At 44.0% G+C, this 10,223-nt stretch overlaps 1 protein-coding gene across 1 annotated transcript; it reads left to right on the forward strand.

The window, feature by feature from the left end:
* The first annotated feature begins 229 nt into the window (after positions 1 to 229).
* On the forward strand, positions 230 to 5,919 carry Il17f (interleukin 17F). The gene is made up of 3 exons (XM_075978900.1): positions 230 to 256; positions 4,324 to 4,547; positions 5,682 to 5,919. Exons 1-3 carry the CDS (start codon positions 230 to 232, stop codon positions 5,917 to 5,919), a joined length of 489 nt encoding a protein of 162 aa, XP_075835015.1.
* The last annotated feature ends 4,304 nt before the right edge of the window (positions 5,920 to 10,223 follow it).

Consider the following 10,223-nt stretch of genomic DNA (forward strand, 5'->3'; position numbering starts at 1 on the left):
CCCCTTTAGGGTCCCCCTTAGGTTCCCCTTCAGGAAGTGGAGTAGAAAAAAAAAACCCGCATTCGTCAGTAACTTTGGGTCAACCACAACTTACAAATAGTAAGGAGGTCAATGGAAACAGGGACAGTGATTACTATAAAACCGACGGGTCCCGTCGTTGATGTACCCAGGGAGGCGTGCTCAGAAGAAAGTGTTTCCTGAGCAAAGAGGCAGCCCGCTGGAAACAAGCATGCAGAGAACACGCGAGACAGCCGTGGTGAGTGGTGCTGGTATCTAGGGTGAGGGTAACTGCGTCTGCACTTTATGAAAGGTAGATTTCCAAGGCTTTAGATCTTCTCGGAGTCTTCTGTGAACTAGGTCTTTTAAAAACAACAAGGTTAACTATGGTAGGACTTTGAGTGGAGGAAGTAGAACCGTCCAGTTAAACTTTCAGATAACCTCCTGGAGAAGTTTTTCATATCCTTGATACCGGATTAATTAATTAATTAATATGCACGGTCTTATTCCTTGTAGAAGCTAGTGGAACATTAATGAGGACTGGAATTCTACTTCTCCCCGCTCACAACTAGAATCGTGCCTGTCATTAATTGGATAAACCTGGGAAGGGTTTGCTATAGAGGCATGTGGACCAGGCTTAGGAACTCCCACGCTGTGTTATCGGTTCTGATGGTCTTCTGATTTTCCTTGTATGAGTCTTGCAATTTCAAAAATCTTGGCTTTTATAAATGGCACCTGTTCTCTGACAGTGGTGGTTTTTGCTTGATTGTCAGTTTGTTAATTTAGAGATTCCAGCAGGCCACCAAAGCACAGTTTTTAGGGACAGAGGCTTTGAAGTCACAGGTTTGGCCCTGCTACCTGCTAACGTGGGATTTGGTGTTAGTCACTGACTTTTGTGAATCGACTTTGCGCAGTCGTGCGGCAAGATATTGACAGTGTCTCCCTTATAGTGGTTTGGGAAGGGAGAACTGATATATTGTGATGAATCTCTGTTTGTGAGGTAGACCATGGATGCTTAGATTTTAGTTAATTTGAGCACTCTGATTTGCTGGAAGAGATAAAAGGTAGAAAAGGCCATGTAAATGTTAATTCTTAATATTATTGTTTTTGTTGTATGTTTTGCTTTTTGAGACAAGATCTTCCTGTGTGGCCCAGGCTAGTCTTGAGTTTGGTATGTAATTTGGGCTGGTCTGCAATTGGCGTTCCTTCTGCCTCACTCTCTGGAGTGCTGGAACTATAGGAGTGTGCCATGAATTCTGGCTCAGACACCCTCATCAAACCACAGAAACAGACAACTAACATTTTCCCCATTACACAGTGAAAAGGAGCTCAGTCATCTGCTTTTTGTTTGCTGTCATTAAACCCTGTGATGCCGAACCGAGACTGGGCCTAGCAATAGTATGCTTCTTTGTGGATGACAGAAAGGCAAAGTTCTTTTTTCCTTTAAATAATTTATTTACTTTTATTTTATGTGCATTGGTGTTTTTCCTGCATGTTTGTCTGGGAAGGCGTCAGATCTTGGAGTTACAGTCAGTTATTAGCTACCATGTGGGTGCTGGGAATTGAACTCAGGACCTCTGAAAGAGCAGTCAATGCTCTTAACCCCTGAGCCATCTCTCCAATCCTGAGAGGCAAGATTCTTAACCTAACACCATTGTGTCAGAGCTAATCATTTGCATAGTTCAATGTTTCAAACCATGTCTATTTCTCTGAGGGGGGGGGGGAAATCAGCTGAACTCTCAGCAAGAAACATGGCAGTGGAAGCAGCATGGAAATGGGACTGAGTTAGAAGGGGCAAGCAGAGAGGACACACTCGACGGGAATTGAGGTCAGTCTGGCTGGAGCTTAGAGCTGACCAGGTCCTGTAGCCCATCCCTGCCTGGGGAGGTTCCAGATGACAGGTGAGTGTAGGGGCAGTGAGCAGATGTTCTCACAGCTGGGCTCACACTGGAGTAAGGTACAAAGCTCTACTGAAAAGGTTCAGAGTCTCTGACTGTTCTCCCACAGCTTCAGTGTCCTCCTGCCTGTTTCCCCTTCTACAGGATGAAAACCCTATCTATTAATCTTCTTTACAGGGGGGGATATAAAACACTCTCAACTTCCCTGAGAAGTATTGTTTGTCTCAGTCTTTGACTTGGCACTAGCCTTATCAAAAACACTAAAAATGATAATGACAAGAAGCAAGCGGTGATTTCTGATATTATGTGATTTCCTGATAAAGGCCATGGGGCTTTCAAGTGCCTCTCTATTCCAGATGCAGGGGCCAGATGTTTGGAATTCTTCACTCCTGTAATGACACACAGCTAAGGTTGATGTGAGTTGTAGTTGTCATGACCTTCAGTGGCTGTGACCAAGCATCGCCAAGGAAGGTGGAGCCTGTAGACATTAAGAGGCTGGGAAATGCTGGTTAGATAAGTAGAATGAGATTTGTCTGCTTCATGAGACAGTGGGTAGAACCCAGTGTTTACAGAGGGTTTTCTAAAACACTCCAAGAACACTGAGTGAAATAGTAATGACTTGTTAGGGGCACAAGAGTTGTCTCTTTTTCCTATCGCTGTGATAAAGCAAAATAGAGCAAGGCAACATGAGAGAAAGTGCTTACTCTGGGGCCTACAGTTTCTGAGGGTTGACTCCACGATCATCCTGGTTTCAGGCAGGTAGGCATGGTCCTGAACCAGTAGCTGAGAGCATACATATCTTGAGACACAACCACGAGGCGGAAAGAGCTAACTGAGGATGATGTAAGACTTGAAAAAAATCAAAGCGCACTCCAGTGACACACTTCCTTCAATGAGACCACATATCAGCCTCTGGAGGGCATCACCTAACCCAAGTTATAGGGACTTTCAGTCTTGATAATGAAAAGTGGAAGTGACTCATGATACACAAGAGGAGGCTCAGAGAAGAAATTTACTTAAGAAACCTAACTAGGTGGTTGGTAGGTGTGTGACTATGTTTTCTAAACTTCCAAGCACTTGTGAAGACTACATTCCACACCCGTCTCACCCACAGTGTGTGTAACATCAATCCAAAGCCAACAGTGATTACCTGAATCAAACCCTAACGGGTATCTTTGGGATTTATGTGGATACAGGAAACCAAGTCACTGTGGCGTGAGTTCGAGACTTGAGTTCTGGACTCCACACAGTTGACTCCAGAGATAATGCCGCAAACGACAACACTGCAGCCCTAAGGACCAGTTACGGAGTGAAAGAATGATTGCGGAGGTGAAAACACATGGCTGCTGATTATCTGGAGGCAAATCTGCCCCATCCTGCATTTGATTTCCATTTATCGGTGATCTTGGATAGCAGCTTCCATGACCTTTCTGCTTGTTCTGTGCATTTCTTGCATCCAGCATGAATGAAACAACATGCAGGTCTTTTAAATCAACACACACACCATCACTTTCCCTACCTACACAGTATGAACCTGAACAATGCCGGGCCCAGAAATAGAAAACTCAGCTTCAGCTTTTCTGTCCATCCCCAGGGATGGTAAGCAGGGATGGCGGTGTGGGCAGAGGCTAGTCACAACAAAGGGAAGCTGGAGTGCCTGGCTCCTCTTGTGGGTAGGTCTTCATGGAGTACTTTCTTTGTGCGTTCTTGTAACACCAGATAAGCCGATATTTCAATGTTCGTATAGAAAATACAAATGCCCGAGCTTAAAGAAATGGCTTCTATCCTGTGCCGTTGTGCGCCATTAGTGCCTCTGCTGCTTTCAATTAGCATGGGTAATTGGAAGTTTGCTTTGGTTGCTTTCGCAGAATCTTTTCCTCAGTGAGCTGAGCTCAACCACATTGTTTAATGTGTTTAATGTGTCGCTCTGTTCATCCATCCCCTTATCCATTCTTTCATTCATTCAGAAAGGTTTCATGGAACATCCTTGCTGTGCACATTCTTTAACAGGAAGCTTTCACTCTAACAGGTCTGATATGAACACAGATAACGCCTTTCTAGAGAACATAAAAAAATGCTTCTTGAGTGATAACCGATAACATCTTTAGTATTTCATGTTGATAAATGTACTTCTCATTGAACTACATATTATGAATCGGGCCTTGATGGTAGCGTGGACCTTGGAGGGATGTCCTGGAAAAAGGCTTTCTGGAATATAAAGCGGGAGATAAGTTCAAGAGGGTTTTAATCTCCAGTCTTTCTGTTTTGCACCTTGATAACATTAGGTATGACTGTTCTCATTGCCAGTGATTACCTGTACTGCAGAAAGAAGAAACCTTGATCCCATAAAGAGACCCCACATACAGGGCTGGGGTTCAGCCACACTGTGCCACAGCTCTCACCGTCGGCAATCTTCTCTGTTTTCCAGGTCAAGTCCCTGCTGCTATTGATATTGGGGCTTGCCATCCTGAGGGAGGTAACAGCTCATCAGAAGAAGCCCATAGCACGGGCTCTTGTCCCCCAGAAGGCTGGGAACTGCCCTCCTCTGGAGGATAAGAGTGTGAGAGTTGACCTCCGCATCTTCAATCAAAACCAGGGTGTTTCTGTCTCGCATGACTTCCAGAACCGCTCCAGCTCCCCGTGGGATTACAAGTGAGTCAGGGAAGACATATGTGTGTGTGTGTGTGTGTGTGTGTGTGTATGTATATGTATATATATGTATATATGTATATATATGTATATATATATGTGTATATATATATATTCCATTGGAAAATGTGCTAAACCAGATGTGGAAGTGCATGACTTTAATCCCAGCACTCAGGAGGCAGAGGCAGGTAGATCTCTGAGTTCAGGGCCAGCTTGATCTACATAGTGAGTTCCAGAACAGCCAGAACTACACAGTGAAGCCCTGTCTTGAAAAACAAAACAAAACAAAACAAAAAAACCAAACACTAAAAAAAGAAAGAAAAGGAAAAGAAATGTGTTCTAAATTCTTTTGACTGTGAAGCCTCATTCTCCTGAGTACTCAGCGTCCACATTAGCTCTCTTCCTGAGATGGAGGTCTCACACTGTAGCCCAGGTTGCCCTAGAACTTCCTAGGTAGCTCAGGCTAACTTCAGATCTATGATTATCCTTCTGCTTCTGCCTTCTGAGTTCTGGGATTTCTGGCATGCGACACTATGCCTGGCTTCCCATTTATCCTTTCCAATAGAAATTCCACTTTTTCTGGTAACTCAGGTTTTTCTTGCTTTCTTGCCCCGGCTCACCTGTGTGGTTGAAAGTCTTAGTAGTTTTCAGCCTGCGATATTACCACTGTGTGAGGCTAAGTGGAAACCAGAGGTCAGCTTGAGGATCTGCTCCGAGCAGATGTCACTCTTTGAGTAGCGAGGGTAAGGGATGTGTGTGGAAGAAAACTCAGCTTGGGACATAGATGTCAGCCATGTGGGGTAGAATCTTGTGACTTTGTCTTGAGATATAGGCCCTGGGAACACTTAGCACACATAGTATGAATGCTTTACACGCATTCATACTATGCAGAACCCTCAACAGTTACCTGAGATTGAGAAGATAGTGTGCTCATAAGCCCTGTTTATGGTGGAGGCATCTGGGGCATAGGAAGTTACTTAACAGTTAGATCTTGGTCCAAGAATCTAGAGCCTGTGCCTCTCGCTCGTGTAACTCAGAACCTCCCCTGGAGGGGAACACCCAGTGCTACCGAGCCCTTTGTCTCTTCCTCTCCTGGCCTCAACATCCTGTTTTGCCTTTTTTTTTTTCCTTCTTCAGCATCACCCGAGACCCCCACCGGTTCCCCTCGGAGATTGCTGAGGCCCAGTGCAGATATTCAGGCTGCATCAATGCGCAGGGGCAGGAAGACAGCTCCATGAACTCCGTCGCCATCCATCAAGAGATCCTGGTCCTCCGGAGGGAGCCCCAGGGCTGTCCTAATTCCTTCCGGCTGGAGAAGATGCGGGTGAAGGTCGGCTGCACCTGCGTCACGCCCATCGTCCGCCGCGCAGCCTGACAAAGCTTCGCATTAAACTCGGCTGAAGAAGCTGGGAAAATGCCTGTCTTTTTCCAGCGCTCTGCGTAAAGCCTTATATTCAAGTCTCTCTGCTTCCTAGGACTCTTAGTAAGATGTGCATGGCGTTCCTGAAGCTCTGTTAGGTATAGTGTTAACGTTATTATTAGATATAGTGTTAACTGTTAGATATAGTGTTAGCTGTTAGATATAGTGTTAACTTTCTGCCATGTTTTAGAATTGCTACCAGTCCTGATGCGTTCTAATGCCTTGAACTTCTGAAAATGAAGGAGAACTAAGGCACCCTTGGCCCAGCCTCTTTATATTACATGATGACCATATTTTTTTTTGTCAACACTGTCACTTTTGTGCAATATCATTCTTGTAGAGTTCAAGGAAATGCTGGTATTTCTGATGGAAATGAAGAAAACCCATTTAGAATGCATGGAGGGAGCTGTGTAGTGTGGTCTGGGTAAGCAAGGATGGGGGCAAGCATCTGGTATGTGTGTCCATAGAAAAATTTGCTAAATATAAATTAGGGTTCCATAAACTATTATGTATTTATATTTGACAAACTACACATATATTTATGACCTATTGATTATATAAAGTTTAGTAGAAAATTAATATATTCATTAATTATGAAATAAAATATTATTAATTAAAAATATTTGAAGTATGTGCTGCTTAATTTTTGTCAACTTGATACAAACTTGAACCACCCGGCAAGAGGGACCCTCAGTTGAGAAACTGCCCCCATCAGATTAGTCTCTGGGCATGTCTGGTGGGCATTTTCTTGATTAATGGTTGTTGTGGGAGAATACAGCCCATTTTGGGTAGTGCTACTACCTCTAAGCAGGTAGTCCTGAGCTGTATTAAAAAAAAAAACTAGCTGGGCAGGCCTTGGTGAGTAAGCCAGTGGGCAACATTCTTTCATCATCTTGGCTCCAGTTCCTACCCTGAGTTCCTGCCATGACTTCCATCCATAATGGTCTATATGTTATAAGCCAAACAAATCTGTTCCCCTCCAAGTTGCTTTTTGCTCATGGTGATTAGCATGGCAACACAGAAAGGAATTAAGGCAAAGTAATTGTTTCTACTTCCAGCTTGCACTCCCAAGACTTTATAGCCCTAAAGATTTTGGAATTCTCTATGAATGTCATTTGTTTATCATGTTTCCTCCTCTGACTCTGTTAGAGTTATTGTTATTAATCAGCTGAGGTTCGGTTACACTCGCATGGAGCGTTAAGGGAAACGATGCGAACAGCGCTCAAGTGCGGGGGCAACATGTTACTTCTCCGCTCTTCTGGCCGCATTATGTTACGAGACATTTACTGACCATTGTGTTCGCCACTTGCAGTAGAGAGTGGAAGAAGATGTGCATAGTAGGGCCCCGGTACTGGCATCCCCAACCCGTCATTAGCGTCGCCATGCGGTTCCTTTGCCTCTTTTTCCCTATGACTTCTTGATCATATGGGGTTACCAGGAGTCTTTTGTCAGACTCCTGTGTAACTTGGGGTCACACAGAATGCACGTCTCAGCCTCTGGGGAGCTTGTGTCTCCCCTTTCTGGATACAGCACACCACATCTCTCTTTCACAGCTACCGTGCCACCTGCCTTAAGAGCATCCACATTGCTGCTGCATCCTGGTTCCAGAGAGGGAGTGGATTGTACGGCTGTTCTCCTTAGCTGGGATTTGGTTTGAGGTCGGACAGACAGTAGGAACTTGGTGCTTCCGTTTCTAACATGGACCTGATCTAACAACAGGAAGCATGGTCCGGCATGCTCTCTTCAAGTATTCACTAAAGAACCCTGCTGCAGACAACAGTAGAGTTCCTTGCCTAGTGAGCCACCTGAGGCTGGTTCTGTGTGCCGGATTGGAGGAACGACAGAAGCCTGGCAACATTTCCCAGGATAACTCTAGCGATGCAATGGACCACAGATCATAAAACGTACATTGATCCAGCGGATCACATATCACTCCTGAAATGCATCTCTCCTTTTCCAAATTACACCCATGGAGTAGATTATAGTGAACTTTGATGTTGGGTACAAGGGCTACATTTGCTTTTTTTTATTTAATGTTTTTAGGAGAAGGGCATGGTTAGGGTGATGTAAAAAAAAAAAAAGATCTGAATTCTGAGGGTCAGTTAAGATTGGAGAGCCATCCCTCTTGATGGTGGTCTCACACTGTAAAGGTCAAATAGACCATGATAGACCCTGGCTTACTTCCCACATTTATGAATGTAGCCTGGAGAAATTAGTTGACATGTTTCAGGTCACAGTTACTAGCAGAAAGAGGTTCACAGGCTCCAAGTTCAAGACCTTTGCATTTTGCTTTTCCAGCACAGCTAGAGTGTATCTGATAAAGACCCATGTCAGTCATTTCCCTGTATGGACTTGCACTGGCCATGGGAGAGGATATAAAAAAGTATCACATCCTACATCTCCAAACACATTGCTCACCGAGTCCCAGAGGCTGAGCAAGCTTGCCTCCTTGGCTTGTGGTTAAAGCTGAAACTGCACACCCTCCTCTACTCACGAGGTGGCACACTGCTTCCATGTGTTCTTGGGTGCTTTCTTAAAGCTAGAAGAGACAGGAATGGCTGCTTTGTGGGTGCATCTGTCTGCTCAGGTGATTGAGACACCATGGAGCAGAATGAACGTGCTATGGTCATCAGCTTTGCCTAGCAGTCTGAGGTGCGGAAGTCCCCCATTCTGCCTGAAGATACAGACTAAATTGAATGGATTAGTTTTTTGAATAGAGACTTTCCATCACAGTATGTGGTGAGATTTCCACGCAGAAATTTGAAAGCACATATCTGTTTCTTTCCGTTTCTTTTTTCCCCCTTCCCTCAAGCTTTGCTTGTTTGCATCCCCTCTCCAATGTCTCACATAGACCAAGCCGTCCTAGGGCTTGACCTTCTGATCCTCCTGTTTCTGCCTCCCGAGTGCTGGGATTACAGAAATATACCACCACGCTCAGTTTTATGGGGCTTCCGACATGCTAGGCAGCAACTGAGCTGTACCCCTACTCCACATATAGTTTCTTACTTTTAGTTCATTATGAAGGTCTCAGAGGAGAGGAAAAATGACATGCTTTCTTCCCTCAACCATGCCCCTGTCCTAAAAACAATAAATAACAAAAGCAAATGTAACCCTTGTACCCAGCCTTGAAGTTCATTGTAATCTGCTCCATGGGTGTAATTTGGAAAAGAAGTGATACATTTCAGGAGTGATACGTGATTCACTGGATAAAGGTACATTTTACAAGTTGCGATTTGCTTACTCATTAGCGCGGACCAGTTTTGTATGTTGCCCAGTAGTGAAGAAGACTATATTTCAAAACGAAGACTACGACAGGGAATGACTGTGATTGTGCATTGAGGAGATTGTCACAGAGGGTCTAAAAAGATTCTATTTGAGGTTTTAAAATCATGGATGTGTGTGGGGGTTTGTGCATATCAGTGCAGTGTCCATGGGTTCCAGAAGTAGGTGCCAGATCCCCTAGTACTTGAGTTATGTGTAGCTGGGAGCTGCACCCGTGTGGGTGCTGGGTATTGAACTCAGTCTTGTGCAAGAGCAGCCAGAGCTTAAGTTCTGAGCCATCTCCCCAGCCCTGCCCACACTCGGTAGTTTTGGGGAAAGAGGGGGTGGAAACGATGTAACTATAACACCTAGGCATGAAATTCTCAAAACATTATATAATGCTTGTAACTATTGTAGTTACTTAAAAAACAAATTATGAACTTTGTAATATAGACAAGTGGCTCTCTTTCTCCCCTCTTACTATCATGCATGTTAAAATTCCATGTAACATTTATGAACTATGTAATATAGACAGAAAAGACTCTCTCTCTCATCTTCTTCCATGTTAAAATTCCGTGTAAAATTTATGAACTATGTAATATAGACAGAAAAGACTCTCTCTCTCTCTCTCTCTCTCTCTCTCTCTCTCTCTCTCTCTCTCATCTTCTTCCATGTTAGAATTCTGGGTACATGTATTTCCACATCAATAGCTTACCTTGAACAAATTTTTTTTGTCTCAATTTTCTTAACTATAAAATGAGTGCGAACAATCTCTCCCTCCAAAGTGGGAGACCCATTGAAAGAAGAATTAAATGTAAACCATTCAGAGTAGGTCCCAGCTACAACAGGCTGTTTCTAGTGCAGCAAGGTGTGTGGATTCTAATTCTTGTTTCCAAGTTTAAGTGAATCAATGCATTAAAGAAAGGTGTGTTTATGAGTTATCGCAAATCCATAGACTTGTGAGTGTGCTGACTTACTTTGGTGGTTTCCTTCTGGGC

This window comes from Microtus pennsylvanicus, chromosome 7 (genome assembly GCF_037038515.1).
Source record: "Microtus pennsylvanicus isolate mMicPen1 chromosome 7, mMicPen1.hap1, whole genome shotgun sequence".
NCBI classification, from domain to species: Eukaryota; Metazoa; Chordata; class Mammalia; order Rodentia; family Cricetidae; genus Microtus; species Microtus pennsylvanicus.

What these genes read in the sequence shown, in the direction of transcription:
- Il17f (XM_075978900.1), top strand. Translation starts at nt 230, where the DNA reads ATGCAGAGAACACGCGAGACAGCCGTG. An exon ending in GAACACGCGAGACAGCCGTG is followed by an intron (nt 257 to 4,323) that starts GTGAGTGGTGCT and finishes TCTGTTTTCCAG; the next exon opens with GTCAAGTCCCTGCTGCTATT. An exon ending in AGCTCCCCGTGGGATTACAA is followed by an intron (nt 4,548 to 5,681) that starts GTGAGTCAGGGA and finishes TTCCTTCTTCAG; the next exon opens with CATCACCCGAGACCCCCACC.